General features: G+C 38.6%; 1 protein-coding gene across 1 annotated transcript in view; it reads right to left on the bottom strand.

Moving 5' to 3' along the window:
• Positions 1 to 14,057: 14,057 nt before the first annotated feature.
• The window catches only part of LOC144829157 (leukocyte elastase inhibitor-like), a 296,714-nt gene continuing 293,207 nt past the window's right edge, over positions 14,058 to 17,564 (bottom strand). Inside the window, exon 6 of the mRNA XM_078688012.1 lies at positions 14,058 to 14,508. Coding sequence (XP_078544138.1) covers positions 14,119 to 14,508 — 390 coding nt within the window. The 3' untranslated portion in view covers positions 14,058 to 14,118. The remainder of the gene's footprint in view (positions 14,509 to 17,564) is intronic.

The raw sequence follows: 17,564 nt of genomic DNA, 5'->3' as shown, positions 1-17,564 counted from the left end.
AAGGCAATTTATGATTTCAAAAGAAATAGTAGATGGAAGAGAATAGTTAATCGTAGTAATTTTTGTGAAGTTTTTTCTGGAGAATGGATGCATAGTTCAAGCTGTGAGGCATTTTTTAATGAGGAGAGTTATTTCCAGGATAATGATTTGGTGCATGCAGTTGACACCAGTGGTCGTGCTTATGAAGTGAAAGATGGTTGTCCAGTTGAAAAAGAAAAACTTGTGACAACAGAGGCAGAAGAGGTGTTAGGTAATGAGGTTTTAGGAAGACGTGCTAAGGGTCCTGTGTACACCTGGAAGTGTAGTAGTATTTGCAGTGTGCGACAGGATTCCATCAATTTGCTTTGTGATTTTGTACGGTCATTTAATAAGAAAAGTTTGAAGCAGAAAATAAGGTTGTTGCAAGAATTAGATCCTTGCAGAGTAAGAGAAGTGACAGGTTTGCATGGTCATTCACTGGCTTGTCTTTCCAGGAGAGTATGCCAGAGTGTTTTTCATCATTTCAGGATGCTAGCAGTGCATCATAATAAAGTGAGGAAATTAGTTAGAATGTTGTATTATGCTAAGAGTCCAGCAATTATGCTTAAACAATTATGCGCTGCTCTTTTGCATGGTTCTGAAATAGATGTGAAGAATATATGTGAAGAAATAGAGTTTTGTTACTTTGGAAGTAAAGAGGAGAATGTTGAAATTGAGCAAGAAGAAGAGGGTCATGTGGAAGATAGTGTACAGGTTTCCAGTACAGATATTTTCCAGAGGGAAATTGCGACGTTTGAGGTGAAATCAAGTGAGAGGCCTAATTTTACTTGTGTGTGTTGTCGACGCACTTATTATAAGAATCAGACTAAGTTAGTGGATTTATATGCAAAAAGTGAAAGGGAAAATAATAGTGAATGGAAGGATTTCGCAACATACTTGATGGTAGAAAATTGTTTTGATTTGGGATTGGATCAACGTGTGTGTAGTTATTGTTGTTACAAATTAAATCAAAACCAGATGCCTGCTAGAGCAGTTCATAATAATCTGGAATTGGTTGAGATTCCTTCTGAATTGAAGGATTTAAATACTTATGAATCTATTTTGATTCAAAGTATCCATCCCTTTCAGGCTATTGTAAGAATGGAGCCAAAGACAGGGAAATTGCCTCCATCAGATTTACAGAGAGGATTAAAGGGAAGAGTTGTTTATTTGCCTCTAGATTTGAAGAAAAACATTAACACAATTGGAGTAGAAAAAGTGGAAGAGGAACCTCTGGTTATCTTAGTTAATGGGGTTCCGACAAAGAATAAGAAAATATGGCAAGATTTAGTAGATGTTAGGAAAGTTAAAAAGGCAACATTGTATTTGAAAAAAAATAATAAATACTATAAGAATGTATATGTTGCAGAAGAGGAAGTAAGTGAGGAAGAGGATAGCGATTTGTGTGCTGGTCAAATTGAGAAAGTAGAACCCTCTACTAGTGAAGAAATATATGAACATTATAGTGTTCATCCTTTGCATTCAAAGGAAGTCATGGGGAATGCTATTGAGTTGTTTCAAATGAAACAAGCCAAAGGGAGTCCCATTAGTGTTTGGGAGGACAGTTTGGAAGCTCGGTGTTTCCCACAGCTTTTTCCAACAGGTCAGGGAGGAAGATATGATGAGCGACCTCATCAAATTCCTGCTTCTGAATACCGGACTTTGCGATTGTATGCAGGAGATGCTAGGTTTCGACAATGCATTCCTTATTTGTTTCATCTCCTGTTTGAAAGGAATCTGTCTGGACTGTCATATGCAGTGAACCACATCTTGAAAAGTGGTATACACATGCAAAACATCTCGGCAAGTGACTTTATGGATAAAGTCAATGTCCAAGACAGTATTTTGGATTCTCACCTGATTAATCTCATGGCGTGTCAGCGTGGTACTAATGAGTACTGGTACCGTCGTCATGGTGATTTAAAATGTATGTTGAGGAACTTAGGTACTCCCACATGGTTCCTCACTCTGAGCTGTGCCGAGTATGGCTGGGAAGACTTACTTGAATTTCTACGAGAGGCAAATGCTAACGTAGATAACATCGAATTCAAGACACCCGGAGAACTGTGCTCTTTGGATCCAGTCAATGTATGTAGGTACTTCAATCATAGATTTGAAGCTATGATGTCTTTCATCATGAATAAGAAGAATCCACCTCTTGGAGAGGTGTTGGATTTCTTCTGGAGAAAGGAGTACCAAGCAAGAGGTGCTCCTCATATACATATGTTGCTGTGGATCAAGGATGCACCTAAATTTGGAACGGATCCAGAAGACTCAGTGATGAGTTTCATCCAACAGTATTCTACGTGTGCTGTTCCAAACGCAAAGGAGAAGAAAAGCCTAAGAGAAAAAGTTCTGCGTTTCCAAAGCCATCGATGTGGAAAGTACTGCCGTCGTAAATTCCGAAACAAGGACAAGTTCTACACTAAATGTCGTTTCGGCTTTCCACGACCGGTGATTTCTAAAGGAAGAGTAAACAGTTTGATGTCTTCGCTGCGACACAATGTCATGAAGAAATCGCCTAAAAACACTTACAATTTGAAGAGGAACGAAGAGTCCAAGTACATCAACGACTACAACCCGGTGATTTTGTCCATGTGGAATGCTAACATGGATGTACAGTTTGTGGCTGATAACTGTATGGCTGTGGCTCGGTATGTGACGTCTTACATCACCAAAAAAGAGAAGACAGAATTGAAGGATATGTGGGAGGACATTTCCCATGAAAAGAGCCTCAGCAAGAAGTTGTACAGTTTCAGTCTGAAGATGTTGTCGCATCGAGAAATCGGAGCGTACGAATGTTCTGACCGGTTGTCTTCAGCGAGTCTCTATGCCAAGTCCAGGAGTATCGTTTGGGCGTGTCTTGGTCTTGCAGCAACGCGTAATCGAGTTCTCAAACCTGTGCGGGAAATTGAGTATTTGGCGGAAAAGGAGCCAAACAGTACCGACATTTTGAAGACAAACATGTTGGATACATATTATCCAAATCGAAGCAGTCACCTCGAGAATGTTTGTCTGTATGAGGTTCTGCAAAATTACATATTCAAGAGGAACATCAAAGAAGATACTGAGAAAGGAGTGTATGCTGTAATAGGAAGTGAGGGATGTCTGGTCAAGCAAAGAAAATGCCACTTGGTAAACCATCGAAAATTGAGTGGCGAATCTCCTGAAAAAAAGGAGTTTTTCTATTTAGCACTTTTGCAACTTTTCAAGCCTTGGCGTGCAGAAGAGGAACTGCTTGGAGATTTCCTCTGTTACGAAGACTCTTTCAATGCCGCCAAGGAGACCATAGAATGTCCTGCTTTTCCCAAATATGTAGAAATGTTGAATGCGGAAATTGAGCAGGAAGCAACGATTGCAGCCGAGATTGCCAGAGACAGTTCTCAGGACAGTCAGAGTTCTGCTTCATTGAGTCAGGATCCACTAGGAGGACCTGTTATTGAAAATGAAGCTGCCACTGCTATGAATGAAGTGGAAAGAGCCATGGCACATGCTCAAGAGGATGCGGTTAACTTAGAAGAGTTGGAAAGACAACTCAACGTTGAGCAGAGGAAAATATATGACGAAGTTACCATGCAAATTGATCATGGATTAAGTCATGATAAGAAAGAGTGCTCATGTACGTCGTTGAAGCCTGTCCGACTGTACGTGAGTGGAGAAGCGGGAACTGGAAAAAGTTTCCTCATTAAAGCAATTTCATGCTATTTGCAGGAAAGGACAGAGTCATCGCTGTCTTGTGTTGTCACTGCTCCAACTGGACTGGCAGCACATAATATTAAAGGGATTACTTTACATCGTTTACTGATGCTGCCAGTGGAGCATGACAACAAATTACAATATCACAAGCTATCTGGAGATGCTTGTTTTGAAGTTTCAAGAATCTTGAGGAAAATGAAACTTCTTATCATTGACGAAGTAAGCATGGTTTCCAATGTCATGCTTGCCTTTGTGCATTTGAGGATGCAAGAAGTTCTCAAAACAGAGTATGATGTGTTATTTGGTGGCAAACACATCATTGTTTTCGGAGATCTTCTGCAGCTGACACCAGTGAAAGGGCAACCTGTGTTCAAAATGCTCACGCATGAAGATACCAGGAAGTGCCTAGGCAGCATTGGCAACGTCAATATATGGTTAAACTTCAATTATGCTGAACTGCATGAAAATATGCGTCAGGCGAAGGATGAAGTTTACAAGACTATTCTACAAGATGTTAGAATTGGAAAAGTGACCGAGCATGGGAAAGAAGCTTTACATGCACGATTACTGTCAAATTTATATCCAGAACAAGATGTTGTGCCTGAGAATATTTTTCAGAAAATTACTGAGAAGAAATCTGGAATATGTTTGATGCCAACTCTTGCAGAATGTGCCAAATTTAACAACAAAATGTTGCATTTAGAAAAGCAAGAGATTGTGAAACTGGAAGCTATTGATAGAGTAGAGCATATGGGATCAACAATTATTTTGTCTGAGAATCTGAAAACAAAATTGGATTCATTAGAGAAGAGTATATCTAAAACTGCAGGTTTTGAAAAGACTAATTTTAAGAAGGAATTTACATGTTGAAAGAGGTCTGGTAAATGGATCAATGGGTAATGTTGTTGATTTTGTGAAATACAGAAATAGAGATGGAATTGAATTTTTAAAAATTAAATTTGATGGCATTGAGGAAGTACAGCTAATTGCTCGTTGTTCTGCTAGATTTTTGCTTGTAAAAGACTTATATGTTCGCCGTAAGCAGTTTCCTGTTTGCTTGGCATATGCGGTGACAATCCATAAATCGCAAGGTTTAAGTGTAGACAGTGCATTGGTGAATATTGGCAGTTCTGTGTTCAAGGAGAATTGGCATATGTGGCATTGTCACGAGTTAGAACTTTATCGGGATTGTACTTGATTGAGTGTGATGTCACAAACATTTGTGCGGATCTAGATTGTGTTAAGGAATACAATAGGTTAAGAAGAGAGTATGCGCCACATTTGCCTCAGTATCCTTTGTTTGAGAAACGTGTGGTAGGCCGGAAACGAAGAAATGAGAACAATACTGGGGAGGTTGTAGCAAAAAGACAAAAAGTCAATAAACCTAAAATTACAAGCAGAAACAAAAAGGATTCTGTTGAAGATGTTGTTGGTTTTCAGTTTGAAAACAGTTCTGGTGTCAACTGCTATGCTAATGTAGTGGTTAATGTTTTGTTTTCTCTAAAAAATGTAAAAGAAGAGATTGTGGTCAATTCTGATCAAAGATTTTGCAGTTTGTTAAATTCTGTGTTAGAGAAATGTAGCACTGATAGAAGAAACATAGAAAGTGTGTCTGAAATTCGAAATCTGTTAGACAGATGTTCAGGCCAAACACAATTCTCTCAAAATATTCAGCAAGATTGTCAGGAGTTTTTAATGTATATGCTTGATGTATTACATGCTGAAGGTGTAGATGTAGATCAGCTGTTTGGGCTTTCTTATCAATGGCAGCATGACTGCGAGAACTGTATGGTATCAAGTACTACTAGTGTAGACTCAGAAAGATTTATATATTTAACTTTGCCAGACAGTAAATCAGTCTCCTTTAATAAGCTAGTAAAAGCAGCTGATCACAACATGGAGTGTAGCCAATGTAAATCTGAAATGATGTCCACATTATTTATACGAACATATGGCCAGTATGTCATTTTAATGTTCCAACGATGTAGGCCTGATGGAACAAAATTGACAACTTTAATTAAAAATTTTGTAGCTTCGCAGTTGTCAATATCAGGAAGGACTTTTGTAACTGCAGCAATTATATATCATGACGGCCCTTCAATAACATCAGGACATTACACAGCTTATTTAAAGTCTAGAAATGGCTGGTCATTCTGCAATGATTCTGTTTTAATTTAAAAAAAAAAAATTGCCGTATGACCTTAAAAACTCTTACCTGGTGTTTTTAAAACCAAACTTTTAGGGAAATAATCTCGGGATGTGCTCTGTGGAATTTCAAGAAGTTCTAATGGCTCCTACACAATTTGGCCTTGAGGATAAGTGTAGTTCAGAGACATAACTTCTAACCATAGGACTGGACGTCATGGAGAAATACGTGCACTTTCAATGAGTTCAGAAAAACTGTTTCTTTTTATAAGCTAATTGAAGCAGCCAATCAAAACATGGAGTAGAGGGAATGTAAGTCTGCAATGCTGTCTACTGTTTTACATTGCTTTGTGATTAAAAGTGATGTAGAGAATTAAATAATTGTAGTAGTCATAGAGGTAGTGTAAGTCTGCTTCATAGTAAGCAGTATCAGTGTCATAGGAAATGTAGAACATGACTGAGCAAGAAGGGGAAGATATTACTATTCCAGGATTGTGAAAATGATCTTCAACATTTTAATTCTGAAAGTTGCGGAAATGCCAAATGACGGGATTGGCTTACAAGAAATCCAAGAGTTATAAATGGCTCTGACCAGATTTGGCCTTGTGGAAAATTGTGGTAGAGAGCAAGAAGTCATTTATTGCATGTAACGTGTTTTTAAAAACGATGGAGATTTTCTTTCAGAAAGTGGCGGGCTGAAAGTAATAACAGCACAAAAGAGTGTAAGCTGTTCATAGGACATCCTTGGACGTCATGGAAAGTAAGTTAACTTTAAGGAGTTCTGAATTTTGATTTCTGATGTTGTATGGGTTTTTTAAACACAATCATTTTGATTGTGTTTTTTTTTCCCCGCTGTTACATGATGAATACCTTCAAGTCACTGTTTTTAGTGAAATTTGATACATTCTGAGAACAGCAAAAATAAACCATTTAACATGTATAATTAATGTTCTACTTTTTGTACTTATGATATACATTTAGAAATGTGAGGTAGATATGGAGAAACTGAGGCTTCTGTAAGTGTCAAAGTTAATGCTTACAGTGCTGCACTTCTGGGTACTGTTTTTTTTTTAAAACTGAATAGGCCTCACCTTAAAGAAACCTCTTGAAAGGACACATCTTATTTGTATCCTGAAAGAATCATTTAAAATGTTAGACACAATTTTATGATGGCTTTACATCTTTTTTGCGCTGCTATTGCATCACTATTGTGAGACATCAGCAGTGCAAAAGATGCACCATGTTCCAAAATAGGCCTCACTTCATCAGCATCAAGATACTGTTTGTTTAAAATATATATCTTTAGGATTGTGTAGGGGACGTATAGCAGCAGAGGCTTCTGTAAATCTCAAAGTTTTTGAAAAACTGTTTCTTCTTGAACCTTTTCCCTTGTCTTTTCAAATTTTTAAATACATGTTTTAATATTTTTGAAATGTTTCTTCTCTCTTTTACAGATTGAAAGTATGAAAAAATATTTGAAAAAGTTAACAAGAATTATAAGGTAAATGTTTTCTACTCTTAACCCGCAATCCACTGCTGATGATGTCATTGACTATGTCATGAATGATGTAATAAGTGGACATGACTTACTTCATTGGTAGGCCTTCACATGTATTAATGCATACGCTGCTGCACTTCTGCGTACTGTTTTATATGCTGAACTACATCTGCACTATGAGATACCTAAGCAAAGGCAACACAGGTGATGTGATTTTGAAATGAGCAAAAGAAACTCCACGTTTTTCAATTACATTACTTGTGTTTTCTAAGTTTACGGATGACATTGTGCAGATGAACTTTAGGTCTGTCTATGGACACAGAAGAGGTCTGGCCGTTGTTCAAGAGTGAAGTGGACATGTTTTACTTCAATGGTAGGCCTTCACATGTATTATCTCCTCTGTATTCTTCAACAAGCATAAATTTGATATGCAACCCTAAGTAGGCCTCATCTTAAACAAAATTTTGGAGAGGACACACCTTATCGTCATCCTGAATCAATCATTTAATCTATCACATTTAACATCTATTAGTTCTACTGCTTCATTTCTTTAATCCTTACTTTCCTGCGTTTGCTACTTCTCTCATTCCTTTCTCTATTACTTAATTATTCTACTCCTTCCAGTATTTTTCTCAGTCCCTCTCTTCTCATACTTCTTCATTATTATTCACTCATTCTGTCTCTATTAATGTTACTGTTTCTGAATGATCTCAAAAAAATTTTAAAACAAGAACAGTAAGTATAAGGATAGGAAACAGACATTTATTTTACAAGAAAGACAGCTATAGGAAGTAAACAAAAGATACTGTTACTCGCAATCCACTGCTGATGATGTCACTGACCATGTCAAGAATGATATAATATGTGACATGATCAGAAGTGGATTGCGGGTAACAGTATGTTTTCTTTACTCCCTGTAGCTGTCTTTCTTTTAACATAACTGTCTGTTTCCTTCCCTTATACTTACTGTTCTTTTTTAAAAAAAATTTTTTTGGTTCGCTCCTGGTTCGCGTACCGGAGTGCGAACTGGAAGCGAACTAAAAGAAATAGAGATTGGCAGAGTTTCAAAAATTCTACCAATTTTTTTTATAATGGGGAGGTAGTTCTGAAAAGAACTTTTTTTTTGGTTTTTGTTGTTTTAAATTTTTTTTATTATTTTTCTGAACATTTTTTATATTTTGTTTGTTTTTTCTGAACATTTTGTAATTTTTTTGTTTTTTTGGGGGGAGGGGGGAAACAAAAATGATTCATTGAGAAGGGCTCAACAGGAGCAACGAAAAAAAGAAGAATTTATTTTTTGGGGCGTTTCGGGCAAACATGATTTTTGATAGCTCTCATTATAAGAGTAATGCTACTTTCTCGGTAGCAAAGTGTTTGGCTGCACCACACGCACACTTGCTTTACTTCCCCCATGTCCATTTGAATGTTCGGGATCACCTCCCTCACCTCTGGTCCCGATACTTCTTTGACAGCAGATGTTCTCACCATTGCCAGGGGATTTTGCTGTTCATCACGAAGCTGGGCAGCACTATAATTATTTGGGTGCCACCTACTCATATGCCTGTGCATCGTATAATTGCCGAAGCTGTATTTCTTGTCAGTGCCCCTTGACAGTCGATCGTTGCAAATACGGCAAAACACATATCTGGCATTTACTTTTTTTTGCCCTGCTGGAAATTTAAAAAATTGCCAGATGTAGTTTTCTTTTCTATTGTACCTCCTGGGCTCCTCTGGCAAAAACTCAGGCTCTTCCTCCTCTTCTTGATCTTCCTCTTCTTCAAACATTGGTTGAGCAGGTAGTCCTTTCTTCCCTTGAGGAGGTGGGGGTGGTGGTGGGGGAACACTAGCTGAAGCAACAATGGAAGCCATTTCTCTATAAAGTAAAAGGGTCTTTCTCTCACCAAGATGAGTCAGAGTGAGGAAAGAAGGAGGGGTTTTCATCATTTGGGAAAAGCAAAAGTTCTCAACCAATGAAAAGTGTTATTTTTAGGTCACCTGACCTAGCCTTCCATTATTATGAAACCAAAAGTGAAATGAACCAATGAAAAGTTTTATTACCAAGTCACATGACCTCTCACGCTCATGTTACGCGCTGCGGAACGCTCCCCGGTTAGCTTCCGGTTCGCTGCGCGCCTCGGTCCGCGCACCGGGACACTTCCGGGTGCGCTAACGCGATACGTCACAAGACGCATTACGCGGCAACGCGATACGTCGCGCTTTCGTGACGTGCCGCGGATCGCTTCCGGGTCGCTGCGCTTCGCGCCTCGGTCCGCGCCCCGGGGCACTTCCGGGTGCGCTAACGCGATACGTCACAAGACGCATTTCGCGGCAACGCAATACCGTCACTATGTTGATTTCTTACCGGTTCGCGGACCGGGTCGCGGCATCTATTTGAGCTAACGGAAAGCTTCCCGGTTCGCGGACCGGGAGCGAAACAAAAAAAATATTTAAAAAAAATTATTAATAAACATATAAAATATATTTTTGTATTTAAAGAAGAATACATTTTACAGCTATAGATATTAGCTTTTAAAAAAACAATGAAATTCATTGAAAAAACCATAGGTTATAGACCATATATAGTTAGGAATTTGCATTTACAAAACCTTGAAAATTCACTGAAAAAACCATAGGTTATACACCATATATAGTTAGGAATTAGCAGTTAAAAAACCTTATTTTACTCACACAAAACCAATGAAATTCCATATATAGTTAGTGGTACTAACTATATATCACGCACCCGCAATCCACTGCTGATTATGTCACATATGACATCATTCATGACATGGTCAGTGACATCACTGATGACATCACTGATGACATCACTGATGACATCACGGATGACATCTCAAATGACATCACTGATGACATCACTGATAAATCTCATTTGACATTAATGATCACATCACTGATGACATCATTCATGTGATAATACGATGAACCTCTTCAGACTCTAATATAACCTTAGATACACTCAGTGTAAACAGACACTCACAGACTGTCACTCATCCATGGAGTTACTTACACACCTAGTCAGTCATGCAAAGAATCAATCACAGCTCCATTTTCACAACTATACAGTTATACACACCTTACTTATTCAAACATATACTAAAACATATTTACTCACTTATACAATCCTGGATACAAGAGCACAATGATCCATACAGCCACTCACACATTCACTGGCTCTTATGCACAGTTATTTATATATGTCAACTCTCACATGTACTGTATTTTACATATGTACTTACTTTGACATGTAGCACTGAGATATGTATTCACTCACCAATACAGTCATGCACACAGTCAACCGCCCATACAGCTGTTTCCACATGCACTTTTGAACCCATACATCTATGCACAGAGTCATACACCTCCCAGCCACCCACACACACACTCAGTCTCCCATACAAATGCTTGGGCAACCAATCAATAACCCATATAGTTACTCATATAGCTAATGATCAACACATGCAGCAGTTTACAGAACAACAGACATAATGATGCACAAATTAAGTCAGTTTAGTCACTAACCCATGCACTCAGTGAGACACATTTAACCACTCACTCATACAGTCAGTCATGCACCTACTAAATCCTTCTTCCAGACACTTATACATCCACTCATTCTTAAATATGTAAGACATATTTTAACTTTACAGAAAAATACAGTCACTGGATGTTGTCATCAGTGATGTCATCAGTGATGTCATTTGAGATGTCATCAGTGATGTCATTTGAGATGTCATCAGTGATGTCATCAGTGATGTCACTGACCATGTCATGAATGATGTCATATGTGACATGATCAGCAGTGGATTGCGGGTGCGTGATATACTAACTATATATGGAATTTCATTGGTTTTGTGTGAGTAAAATAAGGTTTTTTAAATGCTAATTCCTAACTATATATGGTGTATAACCTATGGTTTTTTCAGTGAATTTTCAAGGTTTTGTAAATGCAAATTCCTAACTATATATGGTCTATAACCTATGGTTTTTTCAAGGAATATATATATATATATATATATATATATATATATATATATATATATATATATATATATATATATATATCCACCGAACAGGAAAACCAAAGCGGAGTGAAGCCACATGGAAATACTGAACACCATTCATTTATTTCACTTTGTGCAAGCAGGTGAACAATTCACAAACAGTTCTCAAAGTAACTTCTTGCGCCAGACGAGTTTCGGGATATCAAACGTCCCTTCCTCAGTGGCGTAGCTGTAAGACAACTTCTGTGTGGCACCACTTGGGATGTATAATTCTGCTGAGATTTTAAGCAAGGAGAAGCCACCCCACATGGGGAAGAATGCAGCGCACTACAATGCCCAGGATGCAAGAGTTTATGGCCATGCCCACTTGCGACGGCAATTGACTATTTAGTGAGTGCATAACTGTGCTTCCTCTTGTCTTACAGCTACGCCACTGAGGAAGGGACGTTTGATATCCCGAAACGCGTCTGGCGCAAGAAGTTACTTTTGAGAACTGTTTGTGAATTGTTCACCTGCTTGCACAAAGTGAAATAAATGAATGGTGTTCAGTATTTCCGTGTGGCTTCACTCCGCTTTGGTTTTCCTGTTTGGTGGATATGTACAGCTTTGCCAGCCGTGGAGTAAGCCCGCCGCTAGTGTGCGGATCCATGCCGGCTCCAATCTGGGTGCTGATGCAGTTTGGACGGAACGAAGGTGCAGCGCTGATCAGGACAGGGCTGACCTTCGACACAGAAGTTCACTTGGGCAGAGCAGATGACAGCCACAACGGTACCTCGGCACTACTTGGGATGTATAATTCTGCTGAGATTTTAAGCAAGGAGAAGCCACCCCACATGGGGAAGAATGCAGCGCACTACAATGCCCAGGATGCAAGAGTTTATGGCCACGCCCACTTGCGATGGCAATTGACTATTTAGTGAGTGCATAACTGTGCTTCCTCTTGTCTTACAGCTACGCTACTGAGCAAGGGACGTTTGATATCCCGAAACGCGTCTGGCGCAAGAAGTTACTTTTGAGAACGGTTTGTGAATTGTTCACCTGCTTGCACAAAGTGAAATAAATGAATGGTGTTCAGTATTTCCGTGTGGCTTCACTCCGCTTTGGTTTTCCTGTTCGGTGGATATATATACCTCCTTCACTTGGTCGACACTAAAGAAGGGTTTTAAGGCATGTCCACAATGCGAAGCCTGCAAATTTGGCAGCAATAGGACTCATTTAAAAGTCCCTTCCATGAACATCCTATTGCCATTTCCAAGTGGCTTACCTGCAAGACTGATTATGCCATCTATGTGTTGGAGTGTCCGTGTGGACTGCAGTATGTGGGCAGCACCAAGCTGCCCGCCCACAAACGGATACTCCAACACTTACGTGCAATATCAGGGCACGACCAAATTATCCGGTTGCCAGGCACTTTCAAGATAAACATCTAGGCATACCTGATCAGCTCCAATTTTTCTTGATAGATTGTGTCGAAGTGTCAAGAAGGGGAGGAGACCGTGAGGCCAAACTTCGCCTTCTTGAGACGAGATACATCTTGGAGCTTAATACGAAAAATCCTAATGGTCTTAATGATAGGGAAGACCTTTACACTTGTATTTAGGATTGACTATTATGCCTATAAGACCTGTCCGGATTTACAAAATATAATTTCTGTTCCCAAGATGGTGTCTTTCTGTACATAATATAAAATATATTTTTTTAACTATAAAATCAAGAATCTTCTAAAAAAACTTTTTCCATGATTATATCTCGGAATTATCTGCTGTAACATTTGCACTTTATTGCTATTTTTGCACAATCACTTTTTGCACTTTTTATGTTTTTAGCAGGCATTGTGACAGGCCCACTGGGCTCTATTAGATTTTTCTAAATTTTGTCTCATGAATTTGGATTAACGCTGTTGTATTGAGTATGAGCATATTATTTGAGTTTTTTGCACAAGCTGGATATTTAGATTACACATTAACAATGGGCCGACGCTCTGGTACATAGATGAAATTATTTGTCATGTATATATATCGTTTCTATCAGTTTGTGTCTTGTAAATATGCTTATTTATTTATAAACCATACAATAGGCTTTAATGATTGTGAAACATTGAGCAAAATTTTAGATGTTTCAATTGGGCTTTCTTTATTGATTGCACGATCTCAGCGTTAAAATGCATAGTATTTTTACCATTTTCATGATTCAACTGTTTGCACTATCACTTTAAATGCTCTGCTCAGTGAAGAGCAGTTTGTCATGTGATCAAGCCTTCTCGAAGGCGAAACGCGTCATGGCGGCAGCGCTGGCTTTACCTGAATAAATCACCTTGCACCAGCACCTTTTGGGTCGACTCTTTGTCGCTTTGTATCCGGCAGTTTCCTGTCTTTTGAGTGACAAGCCTCATGAATATATATATATATTAGTTTACATTCTGTAGCAGTTCCTCCAGAAAGGTCATCCATACAACACTAAATAGCATGGAAATGCATTAACAAAATAGAACCCATGCTTGCTCCAACAAAAGCCCTGGCATGACTGCATTTAACAATGAATAACAAGATGGTGTGTCCTAAAATATCATCTTAACAGTCAAATGTTGAATCGCAAAAGGTTCCTCAATGACTATATTACAAATTTCTTTCAGACTTGGAGGTATGCCTTAGCAGTCAAAGACAAAACACACGCATCAGTTAGCAGTGAAAGATCATATTTATTGGAATCGAAGTAGGCATGTTTATGGCATTGTTCCTTTCACGGAGAGCAGAATCGGCCACAGAACAGGAGGTTGCCTGTCTGATGGTGTCTGATAAAAAACAGGAAAGGATGGTCTGCCATGAAAATGTGCTCACACTCCTCCACATCGTCAGTTGCAGCAGCAGCTTCTGTGCCTTCCTCGTTCACATCCACAAATGCCTTGTGAACCACCTTGGACAGGACCAGGTAATTTTTATCTGACATTCCAGAGAAATCAGAATTGACCACATTAAATGCATTCCTCATTCCCAAACTTCTGAGGGATGATTTCAGATCATAATTCTCCTCCAGCTTAAATCGGGGTAGATATAGCTTCACCTCATGATTCATCATATCTTCTGTGTATGTCCAAACTGCCAATTTCGTATGGGTAAGTTGCTGTTCAAGCTGAAAAAAAGACAAGAACTGATTTCAAAAGAGCATCAATTGCTTAGTCAAACCATTCTACTGATTTAACAACTTTATATTTTGTTCTACATACCAACGTTTTCAATAACATGTAGGCGTAGAAATGCAAAAGCTCTTTGTAATACAGCTGCATTAGCCAAAAAAATCCCATAAAATGACAAAAAAGTATGACATAGGATGAGAATATTTAAATCAGAAATACCTACATTACCAAAAGCAGATTAAAAGCCAGATTTATTTAAATATGTCACATAGGTAGCTGCCTGTATTTACTAGGAACAAATATTCTAATATGTGTTGTTCATCCTCATAAAATACAACATACACTGATTGCCTTGAGAAAACATGAGGCGTCCAAGATTTGATCAAACCAGTGCAAACAGTATTGCAAGACAACACATTTGTATCAAAGCAGCTCTCTCCTCCATATTTATGTGTATTATCTTCTACGCCCTTGAGGCCTAAGCTTCTACTTCCATCATACGCTGTGTGAGAAGATACCATCTTTGTCATATTCTTCGTTCATCCACCGCTAACCCCAAGAACTACGAAAATTCATCAAAAACAGAATTAGTGGCCACAGCTTCGTAGTATACTCGGCCAAGCTATGGCAGTCTCTTCTAGCAGCATTCCAACATGAATCTACCATCCTTTAATTTAAATGTTATGTAAAAAACTGGCTGTTTTATTGTTTTTGCAAGCTTGTCCATCATCTCCGATACTGCTAGCTAGGCCTAGTTAATCAGGGTAGCTAGTTTAAGGCTTTCTTTATGAATGGTGTGGGATGGGTTCCACACAAATAGGATCTACAGGTCCGGCTCTAGCGATGGTGGCGTGCGGTACACCAATCTTTGGTGACTCCTCCCAATGACCTTCTCCACTGATCCCCTCGCTACCGCCCTCCAGCAGTGCCCTTCATCTCTCCATAGCCACTCTTCTATATGTATATAATTTGTTTCTATAGCACTACTCACACCAGTGTATGGTGTGAGAGCACTTTACATCACACACATACACATTATACAGAGACAATGAATCATGTGTGTTAATCAGTGTATAGGAAATTTTACTTAGGACAATGGGGAAAAGAAGGTTTTGGAATCACACATCATTCATACTAGAAGGCATTATATTTTAAGAGAGCTTGGTCTGGAGAAGCAAAAATTCAGGATTTAAAACTTAGCACAGGTTGGCTTTAATAATAAGAGTTTATTTCTACCCAAAGAAAAAACAATGTTTAACCTATACTTTGCCGTTTGCATGCAGCTGTTTGAAGATAGTTCATATCTCACTGTGCTATGTTAGTTGTTTACTGCCTTTGTCACAAGGACCCTTTTGTTACTTGTAGTTCATAAATTATAATCCTGAGCTATCCACATAAAATACAGTTCTGTGATGTGCATAGTACACTTTATTTGTAGCAGGCATACTCTTGTGCAGCTTTGTTTATAAATCAAAACTCCCACTAGAAAAAAAACACGGATACATCCCCAGCAGTTATCTTGACACTTATTGTTGCCTGAAAATTGCTGGACACACAACAAAGCTGCAGCAGGTACCTCTAAACCCATAAAAGATATCAAAACACAGCGCTCTTCAAGCTCCGCACACTGTGCGATGGCATTGGTTGCACGGCCTGGAGTATCTACTAGACTATGGCAGAGAAAAACGTCAAAAATAAATGTCTTTATGCAAATTGCAAGAAAAACACTTTTTTTGTAAAACCGTATGCATGGCTCTCATAAAATGAAGGGTCTGGGAACAGCGCAGTGCACATACAAGGTAAATAAGTGGGGTCGGTACATAAAAGTTTTGGCGATTCAGAGCCTGCCAGGAACTCTAGGTTGAATAAGTTATGTTTTATTGAGCAGTATTCCTGCAAGAAAATTTTATTGAGCAGTATCCTGTCCTAATCCTGCAATAAATTAAACACTAGACAACAGGGGATTGGGCAGTAAACTATTTCAGATGCCCAGGTTCTGGACTTCGTGATTTGCCATGGAGATGTTGCTGGAAGACCCTACTCTTTTAGGCTCTCATGCAAGACAGACGAGAAATAAATTAGAATTTTCCTTGAAGAGATGGAAGCGTCCTTTTATGAACATGTTAATTGGGGGTTTAACTAGAAAATGGCAGTGGGAAAGTTATTTTCTGAAGATGGTTCTGGGCTAAGAGGTGGATGAAATGAGCCACATTTTATTGGGAGTAGTCAAGCCAAGAAAAACACAGGACGTTTTCAGTTCCGATAGAGCAAATGAATATGTGCCCTATCTGCGATTCCAGGTTATTTTATTTATTTATTCAATTTATATAGCGCATTATCACCAGTAGGTCTCTAAGGTATGCTGCATCAGAATGTACTTTGAACATTTCGAATTTGATTTAAAGATGTAAAAGTTGTATGTCAGAAGGTGCTTGCATGCTAAAACTCCTTTGTGCTTCCAACTAGTCCTTATCGCAGTTCCAGTTTGGTACTTTCAACTAAAAAGAACATCTACAAGTATGTTGCATCAGATCTGGATTGATGTATGTTTGCATTACCCTAAAAAATGTTTTAAATGTTTTCATAAGAACACTTAAATACAAGATTCCTACATTGCCTGGAATGGCCAAAGGGTGTTCTTTCCAAGAACATACCTTGTATGTATTATACTATGTGCTTTATAATTCTATTATAATACTATTAAATGTCGAATGTTCCTGTAAAGGAGATGCGATTGTGAGTGTGTTTACACCTGTTCCAGACTTTGTTGTACAAGAGGCCTTGTGAGGTCACAAAAACGAGCATGTGCTGCTTGTGGGGAAAGGACTGGAAAATGTAACACGCTGATCAATTTGCCATGATAAATTCTTTGTTAAAAAACTGGGAACCCGTTGATATGATATGCATTAAATTGCCTTTTTAGACCTAAAAACACCAGTGGGTGCAAATCTTCCTACCATTTTAAAAACTTTGACAACAAAGTAGGTTTTAGAAGTAGGATGAAGATTTATAGATCACAGAAATGATTTGGGTAGGCCATAATTATATTAAC

Source organism: Lissotriton helveticus, chromosome 4_1, assembly GCF_964261635.1.
Source record: "Lissotriton helveticus chromosome 4_1, aLisHel1.1, whole genome shotgun sequence".
Classification (NCBI taxonomy): domain Eukaryota; kingdom Metazoa; phylum Chordata; class Amphibia; order Caudata; family Salamandridae; genus Lissotriton; species Lissotriton helveticus.
This window is presented reverse-complemented; position numbering and strand designations above follow the sequence as displayed.